This window comes from Orcinus orca, chromosome 1 (assembly GCF_937001465.1).
Source record: "Orcinus orca chromosome 1, mOrcOrc1.1, whole genome shotgun sequence".
NCBI lineage: Eukaryota > Metazoa > Chordata > Mammalia > Artiodactyla > Delphinidae > Orcinus > Orcinus orca.
Genome location: NC_064559.1, coordinates 163,050,354 through 163,066,174, shown reverse-complemented (window position 1 = coordinate 163,066,174; position 15,821 = coordinate 163,050,354). Strand labels below are relative to the sequence as shown.

Here is a 15,821-nt window from a genome sequence, read left to right as displayed (position 1 = left end):
CTTGGGAAGAAAAAAAGTAGTAAAGGGAAAGGAATTCAAGATCTGTTATTGGTATTTGAATACGTTTATTGTGACAAGAATGCTGTTATAAATATTCATATGCAAAGACCGTCTCTTTTATCTAGGAATTGTTAAAATAAAGATTCCAAATTGGAAGGATACATCTTTTGTAAAAATCTGCCACTGTTCCTGCTTTGAGAATAAGCATCTATTGTTAAAATTTCTACTAACATTATAAATGGTCACAGCACATGCCACTTGATATGATCCAAACTTTAAAACGTTTGACTTCCCAGGGAGCTGCCCCTCTCCACCACAACCTCCCTTCCCTCAGCCTCCTGAAATGCCACATTATCCTTTGTAAGCCACTCTGTATAGCTTGTTGGGGAGGAAAGAGTATAACTCGATGAGGGAATCAGCTACAGTTATCTCTTAACTCCAGTAGGTAACAGTTTTCACTGCTTGATAGTAAGAAGCACTGATAGTGATTTTAATGGACACTCTTAACTCTTTCAGCTCCACCTGGCAAAGTAATCTACAGGTAATGCAGAAAAGAGGTTGGGGGAGGGGTCACTTTTTCAATATTTTATTGTATTTTCTTAAATATCCTTTCTGGAATTTTCAGAAACAAAACATAAAAAAATTATATACTTTATTACAAATGGTAAACTCAGAGTGCTCCAAATCTCTTATTTACAAACAACGCTGGGCAGGACACCCAAACAAACAAACATGAAATAACTTACAAAGGCGTGAAGCTGTTTATTGACAGTAATCAGCTTTCATCAAATTAAAAAATATATACATGTACATACACAGTTATGGAAGGCAGTCCAGAAGGAGTTCATCTGCAGACTGGGCCTCGCTCTCGCAAACCTCCCTCCCGCCTCCCCCCCCCACCCCCTTTGTGTTCTTAAGGAGCACTACAGAAGCAATCTACAGTCTCTATTGCAGTTTGCGACCCCTCCCTCCCCCCTTTAATACTGAATGAGATCGAATGTTAGGTCCATGCAGTTCTTGGTCAATGTTAAAGAAAAGTCTAACGTTCTGTTTGCGCGGGGACAGCCCGACCGTAAAGCGGGGCAGCCCGCGGGCGGCCGCTCCCTGGCTCCCTGCCAAAGGGAGGGCGCGCCAAGTCCTTCTCTCTCGTGCACACTGGGGGCGCCGTCAGGACGCAACCCAGTCCAACTTGGAAACCCTTGGCTTTAGTTCTCGGACACTTCTTTTTTCTCTCTTTCTCCCTCTCTCGCAACTTGTCAAGTTCTCAAGTCTGTCCCTCTCTGGGTTATTTGTTCTCCGTTGCCCCTCAGCCCCCGACAGTCTCGCCTCAAAACGTTTGCAACTGCTGCGTTAGCATGAGTTGGCACCCACTGTTAACGTGGTTCATGACTTTCTGCTTAAGCTGGGCCACCTGTTCCCTGAGCATGTTGGCCGTGGACGCCAGCTCCGAGTTCTGCGCTTTCAAGGTTTTCACTTTTTCCTCCAGCCGGGCGATCCTCTCCAGCTTCCTTTTCCGGCACTTGGAGGCAGCGATGCGGTTCCTCATGCGCTTCCTCTCCGCCTTGATCCGCTCCTGGGACTCCATGTCGATGGGGGACAGGGGCGGCGTTTCCCCGGGCATCTCGGGGACCGTCTGCGGCTCCTCCTTCAGGGCCTGCAGCCGCGGGTGCTGCACGGGGATCTGCTGGGGCAGGTGGTGCGGCGGCGGCGGCGGCGGCGGCGGCGGCGGCTGCTGCTGCTGAGGCTGCGCGGGAAAGGCCAGGCCGGCCGCGCCGTAGGAGGGCGCCCCGCCGCCGCCGCCGCCACCGCTCAGCGCGCCCGGGTTGAAGTTGCTGAGGTTGGCGTAGACCGGCGGCTCGCTGTGCAGGCTGGCGCCGAAGCCGCCGCCGCCGCCGCCGCCACCGCCGCCGCCCGCCACCGAGGCCACGGCCGGGGCCACCAGGCCCGCCCCGCTGACCGGCTGCGCCGCCGACGTGACGCTGGGCAGCGTGTTCTGGCTGTGCAGTTCGGCCAGGGCGCGCACGAAGCCCTCGGCGAAGCCCTCCTGCTCGTCCGTCACGTTCTTGGGACACAGGAACTGGGTGGGGGTCGGCGTGGTGGTGATGTGCCCGTTGCTGGACTGGATTATCAGGCGCTCCAGCTCGGGCGACGCCAGCTTGAGCAGCCCCACGTCGGGCGAGGTGAGGAGGTCGGAGTTCTTGGCCCGGAGGTGCGGCTTCAGGCTGCCCACGGGGTCGGCCAGGTTCAGGGTCATGCTCTGCTTCAGGATCTTGGGGTTACTGTAGCCGTAGGCGCCGCTCTCGGACTGGAGGAACGAGGCGTTGAGGGCATCGTCGTAGAAGGTCGTTTCCATCTTTGCAGTCATAGAACAGTCTGTCACTTCACGTGGGGTTAGTTTGGGCTGCGCGCAGAAGTTTCGGGGCCGTAACAGCGCGCTGGCAAGCGGGGGACACCCGCGCCTCCCCGGGCCTTGAGCAAGGAAAGTTTCTGGAAGAGCGCGCGCCCCCGCCGGCTGGCCTCCCCCGGCGCCCTCCTCACCGGCTCGCTCCGGGGGATCGCAGGGTTAAGACGCCGCCCGCACTCTTACTTGTCCGCTCGCGCGCGCCGCCCGGCTTTGAAAAGTCGCGGTCACTCCCGGAGCTCTCTCGGGCCCAGAGGTTCCTCGGAGCCCGCGGACGAACTCGCTTCCCGGCGGCAGCAGGTAGCGCGGACCCCGCGGTGGCCGGCCGGCGGCGGATCTCCGCCGCCCCGACTCCGAAGACTGTCCCCTCCTCCGCTGCGAGGGGGAGGGGGCGCCCGGCAGCCGCGGCTCGCTCTCGCCCAAGTTCAGCAACGGGTTCGAGCGAAGCGGAGCGCACGTCCTCCTGTCTCTGCCGCCTCCTTTTCTCTACCGCCGCCGCGGCAGCTTCCTTTGCAAAGGAAAGCTTTGCAAAAGTTCGCTCCGGGACCCGGCGGCCACTTGTCTCGTGTCCTCCTGGCTGGGAAACTTCTTGCCGCTGCAGCCGCTCTCCTGACTTCCCCGGGCGGACAGTGGCCGCTCTCCACGCTGTCAGCAGCGCTAGCGCAGCTGGGCTCTCTCCGCCTGGGGGCGGCTGGAGAAGGGGCTCTCCCGGCGCTCCCCAGAACACCAGCCCGGGAACCACAAGCACTAGCTCCGGGCCGTTGGAGAGAAAATGGAAAAGAAAATAAGATTTGCAGTCCTTCCCAGCTGACTGTGCCTGTCTGCCTGCCTGCGGCCGCGTACCTCCACTCCCGCCTCACAGCTTCAGCCACACTCAGTGCAACTCTGAGCCCTTATCCAGCCCGAGCTCAACACTTATCTGCTACCAGTCAACCCCTAAAAATAGCCCATGATGTCACCCCAAGGCCTTCCCATTGGCTCGCGTCGCTCTCAGGAGGGCGGGCCCACCCGTCGCCATGGAGACCCCACCCTAGAAGATTCTTCTCTGGACCCGCGGAGGCTCACGGGATGAGGTAATGCTCTGTTGCCCTCCTACAGTTGGGCCCTTCTTTCTCCTCCTCCCCCCCGCCTCCCCCTCCACGCGACTTGTGCCCCTGTCTTCCTTCACCCCTCCCCGGCGCGTCTTTCCCGGCCCGCCCGGTGCATTGTGGGCTGACGTCTTGGAGTTTGACTGCCTAGTGACGGTGGCTGCCGCGAGACGGGCGGACTCGGGCGCTCGCAGCCTCTGAAGGAAGCGGGCTGAAGTTCAGGGCTCGGGGCGGGAAGGCAGGGGATGCGGGACCCAGAAGGCGGGGGAACCGGGCCAGGTGTCTGGGGCTGAGGGCGCGGGGCGGGTGGTATTTCCCCACTTCAGGGCTCGATGTCATTTCGCCGCCGCGAGGGGCGGGCCGGCTGAGCGCCCGGGTCCCGGTCCCCCCCCCCCGCACTTCCGGGGGGGCGGGAGCACCGCCCTTAAGGTGGCTCTGTTAAGTCTCCTGTGGGGACGAGTGAAAGTGGGTTTTTAAGTTTAGGGGCGGTTCTTGCGAGTCGGCCCCCCACGTTGAGAACGCTCTGAAGTTTGTCTCCTGATCAAGTTCAAGAGCGACTGTCCGGCTGCACCTGGAAGCCGAGTGATTTGCATTGCTTGAAACCTGGTGTTCAGCTAAGTCCCCGCCGCACCCCACCTCACCCTCCTGACCGTGGGAGAAAGGGTGCGGGGGTTCACAGCTTTGCCTCGGAGAGGAGGTTTCTTACAGGAGGTGGAATTAGCGGGCAGCTCGGTGTCTAGTTGGGAACGAGCGTTTAGGGAATCCGAAACTCGGGGAACCCGGTGATCGCCTACTCCCCGCCCCCGCACAAGATGCATAGACACACCACACATCCCACGTACACACGAACACACACACACACACACACACACACACACACACACACACCACTCCTCCCGTCCTGATTTGCTTCCGGGAAAACTAGTCCGAGAGCAGCAGACACTTGCCAAAAGTCACACAGCGAGTCAGGAGTAGAATCAAGATTTAAAATTTCTCCGCTCCCGGCCGGCCGGTGGGCCCATATCCTGTGTAGCCTCTAGGAAGCGCTAGACCCATGTAAGTGGTTCCTTTTCTGTGGTTGTTATTTTATTCTCCCCCAACCCCTCACCCCTTAGGGACAAAAGTGTATGGTGGGAAGAATAGCGAAGTCGGGAATCGTGGGTTCTCTCGTGGCCAGCGCTGCCACGTTGTGAAGTGAGCAAATCAGAGAACTTATTTGAGCTTCAGTTCCCTCATCTGCAGGTGGGGCTGGTGAGACCCACCTTACTGGGCTGAGTTAGCATAGAGTCATCGCCTCCAGGGCTAGGAGGTGGTCTCCATCAGCCCCCTTCTCTGCCCTTCTTCGGAGTTTCCCAGAGCGTCGATGGAATGCCAGGATGTAAGAGTGTGACTTGGCAGGACCAGGTGGACTGATGCTGCGAGGAGCAGTTAGGGCAGGAGGGTGAGGGAGGAAAGGGTCAGAAGTCGGTTCCTTCCAGGGTTTTCTCCAGGACTGGGGCTTGAAGTTGGACCTGCAGCAGCTTATGTTCCTAGGTTCTAATTCTGGCTTTTCAGCTTCTGAGCTTGGGGGAATTCAGCCTTGGGTTCATAGCCCAGAGCTTTAAGGTATTTGTGGCTTTGAGAGTTCAGATCCAACAGCCCGGCAGCAGCTGGTGTCAGGGAAATCTTGACAGCTTTCCTTTACTCCAGCACTTGCCTCTCATTGCCTTGTGCAGCAGGGGAAAACAGTAGCTACTGGGAGCCAGGCACTGAACTGGGTGGGGGTAAGGGTACAGTGATGACACGAGCCGGTTACTTTCCTCAAGGAGGGAACATTCTGCTCTATATTGTTGCCCTGAATCGTTTTCTTCTGTAATCAGGGAGCTGGTGTTTTTAAAATAATTTTAATGATAACAGTAATAAGATTGAATGTCATGTATTAAACACCTACCATCAGCCCGGCATTCACCAGAGCAATTTATATAGTTTTCCCTACAACTGTCTTGGGCTACATATAGTATTATCTGGATTTAGTATATGAGGAACTAGGCCCAGAGAGGTTAAGTATCCTGCTTAGGTCACACAGGCAACTGGAAGTAGACTTCAGGTGTGTGTTACATTCCCTTTTTATATCTTCTCTGCTGAGGGAGACTCTTGTAAAGTATTGGTTGTCTGCAGAGGAAATGGCCCTTGGATGGTGGGATGGAAGAAATTGTCTTGCCCGATTCTCTGTAGCTCCTTTCAAAGCCTCCTTTCAGAGCTCCTGTATTTAGAAACTTCAAAACTTAGGACTTTACATAAATATATATCTTTTGCCTAAGTGTTCTGTGTGTTCCACTCTGCCTTATGTGGTTTAGTAGGCTGATTTTCTCCTTATGTTGAGAAATAGCATATTTCATCCAAAAAATAACAGATCTTTTCATGTTAACGCCCTTGCTTGGAAGCCTTCATTGGCTTCCCCTCACAACCAGGAGAGGGTTCGGATGCCTTTGCGGGGGAGAGGGCGCCTTTCACAACCTAGCTCCTGCTGTCCAGCCCCATCCTTCACTCCTAGTATCAGGAAAGGCTGGGCTATGCTGCCTTAACAAACAGCACTACCATTTCAGTGGCTTAACGCAGGGAAGTTTATTTCTTGCTCATGCCATGTCCCCACTGTGGGTCTGCAGGGGAGTTCCATTCCCCATGGATTTGGGCTGAAGAAGGCTTCATCTTGTTGCATGCTTCCCCTTACGGTCTCGGCTGGGTAGAGGGAAGGCGGCAACTCATTCAGTGGCTCTCAGAGCATCCACCTGGAAGTGACACACTGTCCTCCCGCTCATGCATCCTTGGCCAGAGCAAGTTACGTGGCCATGCCTAACTTTAAAGCTCTGTAATCCTGCCAAGTGTCTCAAAGGGAGAGAGCCAGGAATATTTGGGAAACAACACTAATGACTCGAACAGTCTCCCTTTCTGTTCACCAAATGTTTGGCTTACTGTCCTCCCACAGGCAGAATTCCACTCTCTCCTCAAGGGGGACGACCCTAAAGACCCACCTAGTCACGGTATATCAAGCTCATTTTCCAGGGAGCGGGTGATGCGCAGTAGACTCTCTATCAGCTCCAGATGTGACTCTTCATCCAAAGGCAAGCTATCTGCCCGGCATACTCTCAGTATGTAGCAGTGGGACAGAGATGGGATAACTGCAATGGACACACTGATCGGAAAGTGGAGGAATGGGACCCCACAGTGGACATCAATCCAGAGCAGACATGTGGGGGACACCCCTACCCAACACCCTGATTAGACGTGGATTCTGCTCCCTAAGTGTAGCTGCCCTAGCCATTGTTTTCTGTGACCCCTGGCCTTGACCTCTGAGAGAGTCTTCCTTCTGTACATCTAAAGCAGGCATAGGAAATAGGTTTTCAAACCAGCCTTTAAAAATAGGGGTGGTGTTGGGGGAACAGAGTGATATTAAGTCTCAAATACAGTCTCCTTTAATCCAGGCTGATGTTCTTTTGTCAGTGCAACTCTCCCCAAAATGTAGGTTTCTTATCTGTTTGATTCCAGGCGTTCCATGTGTCAACAGCCACAGGCAATTATTTTCTAGACATGCCTCCATTGTTTGCCATGTTTCTTTGCTTTCTTGCTCTCCTGCCTGCTAATATCTCTCTCATTCATCTCATTTTCATATTCTCTCTGTCTCTCTCTGTTTCTTTGTCTTGCTGTCTCTCTCTCTCTCTCCTGACTTGGCTTTGAGTGCTTTGCGCTTATTGGGCTTAGGTGGGAGAGTCATACTTTTCCTCCCATTTCCTCCCTTTTCCCTTTTCTCTAATTGAAAGCATATGCTCGGTAACATCTTAATTTATCCAGAGGTTTTAACAATAGGTTTGAGGCCATACCTTTGACTTGAGCCATACTTCAGGGCTGATTTTAACTAGCCGTTTCTTGCTGAAAATCTTCCTTAATTTTACTAGTTGAGATTGAGAAACAATAGCCTCCTCTATCCCTCCATTACTCTGAATTTATAGATTGTCCCTAGTCTCTTTCATTCCTGCTTGCAAACTGGCCAAATCTTCTCTGAGCTCATCTCTTTTTTTTTAATATAAATTTATTTATTTTATTTATTTTTGGCTGTGTTGGGTCTTCATTGCTGGGTGCCGACTTTCTCTAGTTGTGGAGAGCGGGGGCTACTCTTCGTTGTGGTGCATGGGCTTCTCATTGCTGTAGCTTCTCTTGTTGCAGAGCATGGGCTCTAGGCACACGGGCTTCAGTAGTTGTGGCACACGGGCTCAGTAGTTGTGGCTCACGAGCTCTAGAGCACAGGCTCAGTAGTTGTGGCTCACGAGCTCTAGAGCACAGGCTCAGTAGTTGTGGCGCACGGGCTTAGTTACTCCGCGGCATGTGGGATCTTCTCGGAACAGGGCTCGAACCCGTGTCCCCTGCATTGGCAGGCGGATTCTCGACCACTGTGCCACCAGGGAAGCCCTCATCTCGTTTTCGTAATAAGTTTCTAAATGCATCCAACAGCCATCAACACATGCTACTAATATTTTGTTTTACAGTCTCTTGCCTTAGTTCATTAGGTTCATGATATGTCTTCTAAATTATCACAGTGATATGTTCACCAAATAGATCACCATCCTTTAACCTTCTGATAACAGTGTTCTTAGTTACTGCCCTCTAAACAAATGTTTACTTTGATTATTGTTGTTATTACATTACCCCGTGTTTAGGTGCCAGTTTTTATATCCGTCAGGATAGGCTAGGTTTGCCACCAGAACAATCCTAATATCTCAGTGGCTTAACAAAAAACCTTTACTTCTTGCTTATACTACATGTTCAAGGTCAGAGGGGCTTTTCTCAATATGCTCACTCAAAGACAGAGTCTGAAGAAGGTTTCATCTTGAAATATGTGTGCTTCTGCAATCATCACAATCACCTTGACAGGGAAAAGAAAGCATGGTGAATTCATACTGGCTTTTTAAAAAAAAATAAATTATTTTATTTTATTTTATTTGTTTTGGCTGCATTGTGTCTTTTTTTTTTTTTTTTTGTGGTACGCGGGCCTCTCACTGTTGCGGCCTCTCCTGTTGTGAAGCACAGGCTCTGGACGCGCAGGCTCAGCGGCCATGGCTCATGGGCCCAGCCACTCTGCGGCATGTGGGATCTTCCCGGACCGGAGCATGAACCCGTGTCCCCTGCATCGGCAGGCGGACTCTCAACCACTGTGCCACCAGGGAAGCCCTGCATTGTGTCTTTGTTGCTGCACATGGGCTTTTCTCTGGTTGCGGTGAGTGGGGTCCAATCTTTGTTGTGGTACGTGGGCTTCTCATCGTGGTGGCTTCTCTTGTTGTGGAGCATGGGTTCTAGGCACGTGGGCTTCAGTAGTTATGGTGCACGGGCTCAGTAGTTGTGGCGCACAGGCTTAGCTGCTCTGCGGCATGTGGGATCTTCCCGGACCAGGGCTCGAACCCGTGTCCCCTGCATTGGCAGGCAGATGCTTAACCACTGTGCCACCAGGGAAGCCCCCGAATTGGCTTTAAAAGCTTCCTCCATGAAATGACATGTTACTTATGTTTACATAGTATTGATCAAAAACTAGTCATATGACCACGTCTTACTTAAAAGGTTCAGGAAAGTGCAGTCCTACTATGCACTTGGAAGTTAAGAGCTGGAAATGCACACCGCTGTATAGGCCAGGTTATGCTCTGGTAGCGATCCAAAAATCTTACTGAATGACAACCATGGAATTATTTCTCACTCATGCTTCATGCCCATTACGGGTTGCTTGTGTCTCTGCTTCAGACACATCGTCTTTGCTCTGGGACCTTTTCTGAAGCATTGCTGATTGCTATGGCAGACAGCAAAGAACATGGTGCTTAAAGCTTCTACTGAAAGCAGTTCACGTGGCCAAGCCTGTTGTCAGGGGGAGCGGCAGCAAGTATTTGCAAATAGTAATACAGTTTACCACACCCTACACTACACATTCCTCCCATTCCTATGAGTCTCAGCTACCCTAAACATTTTCCATACCTCTGACATTTTCCTGGTTTTCCATTTATTTTCATCCTTAATCAAAATGCCACCTGGCTAACTCCTACTCACCCTTCAAGACCCTGCTCAAATAATTGCTCCCCCATCTCTCACCCTCAAGTAGTTATTATCTTCTTTGGCTCCCATCACACTGGGTACAGACCCGAAGCTGAGAATGTACATCACGTGTTCTTGTAAATGTCTTCTTACACCCTGACTCCAAATCCAGGAATTGTGTCTTACTCATTTTTATATTTCCAATGCTTAATGCAGTGCCTGGTACATGGAAGGATAGACGGTACTCAAATAAATGCTTATTGATGAGTTTCTTAAAAATAGTCTTTTCTATAGCAGAATTAAAGAGGGTGTTTTAATAGTCAAATAGCAACAGTAACTTGTTTTAATACATAAAACTTCTACCAAATTCCCCGGCTGAACCTTCCCTAAGCACATCATGTTGGACTTGGGATAAAACCCAAATTCTTTACTTTGCCTATAAGATCTCACATGACCTGGGTTATCCTACCTCACCAGCCTGAAATTACTAGTACTTCTCTCCTCACTATTCTGCAGCCACACTGGCTATGATTGTATCAGTCAGGATAGCCTAGGTTATGTTCCAGTAAAAAAGCAACTCCAGATCTCAGTGTCTTAAGACAAAAAAGTTTTATTTCTTGCTTCTGCTCCATGTCCATCAAAAGTTGTCAGGCAGTCTGATCACTTTGGCTTCCCCTGGGATCCAGTCTGATGGAGTACGCACTTTCAGGAGCATTACAGACCTCATGGTAAAGGGAAAGGGAGCTTTGAAGGGCTCTAGCCAGGCAATTAGGCACATTTGCGGGAGAATGTCACATGTCACTTCTTACAATTCATTGGCTAAAACTAGTCTAATGGCCCCACCCAGCCACAAGTTGACCAGGAAATGCCATCCTATTTGTCTGGAAGGCAGAGAGATGCAAATCTTTGGCGACCAGTCCTAATGACTCCCACACTGGACTTCTTCAGTTCCTCAAACAAGACAGACTGTTTCTTGCCTAAGAACCCTTATATGAGCCCTCCTACCTCTTCCCTGTTCCTTGGTCAATTTTTATTTCTTTAGAGGTTAGCTTAAATGACACTTAAAGAGGCTTTCTTTTATATTAGATCCCTGTACCCACCCCCATCTAAATTAGGTTCCTCTCTTATGCCTTTTCATAAGTCTCTGTGTGTTTTCTTTATAGCAGTTGGGATTTCAGGAGGGTGATAAATCACATCCTCTTTCGTTCCCTTCTGAGTTCAGAACCAGCTGAAAGTTAGATACAGGAATCAGATGAATGTGGATTGCATGCCCACTTGATAGCTGATATAGGCTAGATTGGAGGGCATGGCAGACATGAGGCCACAATGGGTTTCCTCATGTTTCACCCTGTATTATACTTACCCACGGGTCCCTGGCAAAGGCGGGCAGTGTTTGCATCCTGTAGACAAATTCATTCTGAGAAGAGAGAGCAGATGGCTGAGATGGGCCCGCTTTTGTATACACCATCCCCCTTACGGTGATGTCTTTTCAGCACTCAGAACATCTGCAAAACTTAAGGGATCATAAAGTAACAAGGGCCCTTTAGAAGCCACCTTCCAAGTTCTGCCCTTTTCCCAATGTAGGATTCCCTTTGACAGCATCTTCACTACTTAAGTGCTTCTAGCGATTCCTCAGAGCTGGGGAGTGATGTCTACTGAATGCTGCCGATAGGACCTCACTGGGAATATTATGGACGTGAAACTGTGGGAAGCAATTTTGATCAGTCAGAGAGATCTCAGAGAAGGTCAGCCGAATGGTGAGAAGCCAGAAACTATGACCCGTGGAGAAGAATTGAAGGAACTGGGAATATTTACCCAAGGGGAAAAATAAAGGACCGTGAGACCATGTAGAGAAGTCTCCAAATAGTTGTGCAGCTATCACATGGGGGAGTTCACTTATTTTGCAGGTTTTGAGGTCAGAGCAAGGGTAATGACTAGAAGTTAGAGAGGAAAACTCGGCTATCTTTAAGGAAGAACTTTCTGAAGTTATAGTTATTTATCAATGTGATAATTGCCTTAAAAGTAGAATGGAAATTCATCCATTCAATACATATTTACCACTTACTATGTGCCAGCCACTATACTGGGTTAGTTTATGATAATTCCTAATGAGCCCGTAGTAACTTGCAGTATTCAAGTTATCCTTTGTTTTCAAAGTTCATAAAAACCTTTTAAAATATTCTCTTTTAGAATTTTTCTGGGAGTGGTCACCAATATTAGTGGCTTTTTTTTCTCAATTCTAGAACTGACATTTTTTTTTCCTCTCAAAATTGGAAAACCTAAGATGATATTTTCTCATGTCCAATGTTAGTTAGGTGAACATTCTTCGATCAAAACAATTGTTGGGAATCCCCTGGCAGTCCAGTGGTTAGTGCTTTCACTGCAGAGGGCCCGGGTTCAATCCCTGGTCGGGGAACTAAGGGCCCGCAAGCTGCACAGCGTGGCCAAAAAAAAAAAAAGTGTTTTTAGTGTCCATAAGTCAAAATTACCTGTACTTGGGATCACTTAAGACTAGATACTCCCTTACCATTTGGGGCAGAACTACAAAGTGTTCCCCAAACTCCTTTTCCTTTCCTCCTGAGCATACTGCTTAACTACATTTTCCGGCCTCCTTTGTAATTAGGTGTGGCCACATGGCTGAGTTTTAACCAGTGCAAAGGGGGTTAATGTGATGTGTGCCACTTACAGGTCTGGCTTATAAAACCCTCTCTCCCCATCTTCAGGGACATAGAGAAGGGCAGAGCCACAGGTGGAAGGAGCCTGGATCTTTGAATGACCACGTGGAAGATTAATTGCCCACTGGCCAGGATTATTTGCACTGGATTTTGCCTGAATGAGAAATGAACTTTACTGTTGAAACACCAAGATTTTGGAGTATATATGTTAAAGCTGCTAGTGTCTTCTTCTTCCAACTGGTGCTGCAAGATGCCCTCGAAGAGAGAAGAAATATGGAACTGAAGTTAGGGATTTTGTTCTGCCCTTTCCTGTTAGAAGAGAATTAGTGGAGCAGGCAGAAGTGAAAGACGTAGCGCTTAATTACACACTGATGCTTCCTTGTGCCATGTTTTCTTCCCAACTAATTTATAAACTTCATGAGACATGTTGCAATGTCTTACATCCTCTTTTATATTTAATCTTTGGGTGGATATTTATAGAGAAATGCCAGGTGCTTTGAGGATTTCAGGAGAAATATAGGTAGCACATATTGTTAAACGTTATTCATTTACTCAACAATTTTTGAGAATTCACTATGAGCCAGCCACTGGGAAGCATTGGTGAACAAAAGCTATGGTACCTGCCCACAAGTTGGGGTATAGCAAGGAAAATAGAGATAAAGGGGCAAGACTAGTCGAGCATGATAATGCTGTGAGAAAGAAGGACAGGGTGTTCTGGACGCACGTGGAAGGGACATCTGACAAGGGTGGCAGTCAGAGAATTGTCCTCTATTAAGGTGATGAATAAATTGAGACCCCCAAGGATGAGTAGGAGTAGCCAAAAGAAGAGGAGACTGGAGAGAGAGTGCTCTAGGAATAGGGAATTCATGTACAAGGGCTTGGACGTGGGGCTTGAATATGGGGTGTGTTTGGAGGAACCAGAAGGTAAGCTGGAAAGGAAGAATGGAGAGGATGAGCATGAGAAGAGGAACTTATATAATATATAAGTATGAGGCATATACTTAATAAATGCATACAGAAAGCCTTTTACTATACGTGTATGAATTTACCTAGGAGGAAATATGGCTGATTAATCATCAAGATGTCAACAGTTGTGATATTTGGGTAATTTCTTTTTTCCTCCTTATGCTTCTCTGTTTGTTTTAAAACTTTCTACAATAAACACGTATTGCACTTGGAATTAAAAAAATCAAAGTGTATTTTCTTCTTAGTTGTGATTGTACCTGCTGGGCCTCATCGGATCTTCAGAACAGTCATCTGAGCAAACTGAGGTCCAGAGCTGATACACAGTGATGTTAGAATTAGCTTTCCTCTGGTTCCATTCAGCCTACTTCCTCTCCATTGTGCCTGCCTCCCCTGCAGTATCTAAGTACTGATGATGGCTTTTCCTGGAACTACTGACTTTAGCGCCATGTCGCGTGTTCGTGTGTATGTTGTTTGCAACTTGGAGAAACTGGATCCAAGTCCTCATGATCCTGCCCTCCTAAGAGGCTTTCCACACGCAAAAGATGGTCCTCCACCTCCTGGTCTACATCCTTAGACCTCTCTTTTCTGTGATGCTCTCCTGTCCTTTGCCTAGTTAGGGAGGAAATTGTTTCTCATTATTCTGTCAACCCACATCTTGATTGACTAGTGTGTTAGTGCTTGGCCAAACCAGTGACAACGAACGCCCAGACATTTGAAAGTCTTGAAACACTGTATTAACATTCTCTCAGTTATGTTGCAGCGACAAACCACCTCCCAAATCTCAGAGGCTTAAAACGACATGAGTTTAATTCATGTGCATGTTACATTTCCATCCCAATTTAGGGCTTAGCTCTTTACTCTGAGACTCTGGGTGAAGAAGTGACCCCCATATGAGATATTGCTGGTGTGTGTCACAGGGAAGAGAGAGAGGTGACACCAGGGGATAGTTCTTAAAGCTTTGCCCACAGTCATTTCTGCTCACCTTTGATTGACCAGAGTGTGTCACAGGGCTGATGGGGGGCGGGGCAGCCAATGTTTTGACAGATACCTTCTCAGCTCTCGGAATCTCTGCTTCTGTATCTATAAAATGGAAATAGGTATAAAACATTATGGGATATTCAAACCATGGAATGTCATGTGGCCATTTTAAAAAAATGAGTTAATTGCCCTTAAAAAAGTGTGTTGACCTGAGAAAAGCCCATGATATAGCGTTAGGTGAAGAACGCAATTTGCCCAGTAAATTGTATAGCTTGGTGTCATGTTTGCATAAATTTAGAAAACCTATATCTGAGCATATTTGTTTGCATGAGGATATTAATAAAAACAGCTAATGTTTAAGGAATGCTTACATCATATGCCGATTCTGTGCTAAGTGCTTTTTACGTGCATTTGCTCATTTAATCCTTGAAAAACCCAGAGAAAGGAGTAGAAAGTTATACTGAATAGTTATTATCAGCTATCTTACTTGGGAGTAGGATTAGAGAGATTTTATTTACTTTTAAAAGTAAATGATTTCTGTACATTTTTACTGATCACAGTAGGTGGATTAATCAGCTTTTGTGGTAAAAGAAACCACAGTAACATCTGAGTGCTGTGCAATGCTCAGTAATTTATCTTCTGCTTATGGGTCTGCAGTCAGCTGAGGTGGCATGGCCTTTCAAGGCCCTGCTTGGTCTTCTTTCCTCCCCACTGCATCTGCCTCCCCTGCAGTTTTCTAAGTAGTGATGATGGCTTTTCTTGGAACTGTGTATATAAGCGCTGTGTTGTGTGTGCTCAGGTGCAACCTGGAGAAATAGGGCCGAGGGTCAAATTCAGGTCTGCTCCATGTGCCTCATTCTAGAACCCACCCTGGAGAAGCAGAATCTGCCAGGGCTCTGTTCTTTTCATGGCAGAGGTGGGGACAAAGGGAAACATGGGAAGCTTCTGAAGGCCTGGGCTTGGAACTGCTCTGTTGTCATTTTGGCCCACATTCTATTAGCTGAAGCAAGTCACATGGCCAAGTCCAATATCGGTGGAGCTGGGAAGTCATAGAGGTTTAGAAGGAGGGAGTGAATATTCACTGTATAGTAATCTACAGTCAGCATTCATTGCTTTCTTAGTTAAAAAAAAAGTAAATCACAATAAAGTGAGAAAAAGAGTATTTACCAGTGATAGTTTAAATTGTGTTCAATAGATTACAAAGTCACTTTATGCATTTCTCAGAAATACAAACTCCATATCTACAGTTATAATGAGCACAGTGATAATAACATAGACATTTAATTAGCCAAAGTATTCATTGCCTAGTAGGGCAGGTAGGCATTTACACCAGCTTGGCTTATGCTGCTTGTGGTGTAACATTCTGAGCATAATTCAGAGACTGTTTAATGGCCCTATGTATATATCACTACTACTTGTGTGGCCATCTGCAATCCAAGGAACTTAAATCATGGAATCACAGACTCTCAAGCCTGGAAGGCTCCAGTGCCTGTGGTAGGCAAGAGCCTCTTAAGTTATATGGACAGCTGCTTTTGCCAATTATAGTCATTCTTGATTGGGTGTGTCTCACATTGCTGGAAAATAGTTATGGAAATCAAAATTCTTTCATTTAGCCCACGGGGACAGTGAGATCCCCAGCTGTCATTTACCTGAGTGGCCAAGATA

At 48.3% G+C, this 15,821-nt stretch overlaps 2 protein-coding genes and 1 long non-coding RNA gene across 3 annotated transcripts; all 3 read right to left on the bottom strand.

Moving 5' to 3' along the window:
* Positions 1–570: 570 nt before the first annotated feature.
* JUN (Jun proto-oncogene, AP-1 transcription factor subunit) lies at positions 571–2,377 on the bottom strand. Its single transcript, XM_004273791.4, has one exon. It carries the CDS (start codon positions 2,363–2,365, stop codon positions 1,328–1,330), a length of 1,038 nt encoding a protein of 345 aa, XP_004273839.1. The 5' UTR covers positions 2,366–2,377; the 3' UTR covers positions 571–1,327.
* Positions 2,378–2,480: 103 nt separating this feature from the next.
* On the bottom strand, positions 2,481–3,257 carry LOC117202877 (uncharacterized; the record flags this gene model as incomplete). The annotated part of the gene is made up of 1 exon (XM_033435573.2): positions 2,481–3,257. A coding segment is annotated over one exon (723 nt), but the record flags the coding sequence as incomplete, so codon positions are not given.
* Positions 3,258–10,127: 6,870 nt separating this feature from the next.
* LOC125961055 (uncharacterized) lies at positions 10,128–12,516 on the bottom strand. The gene is made up of 3 exons (XR_007471366.1): positions 12,224–12,516; positions 10,901–10,954; positions 10,128–10,259 (listed from the first exon to the last, which is right to left on the bottom strand). It is a non-coding gene; the product is annotated as an uncharacterized LOC125961055 (long non-coding RNA).
* Positions 12,517–15,821: the final 3,305 nt, after the last annotated feature.

What these genes read in the sequence shown, in the direction of transcription:
- JUN (XM_004273791.4), bottom strand. Translation starts at nt 2,365, where the DNA reads ATGACTGCAAAGATGGAAACGACCTTCTACGACGATGCCCTCAACGCC.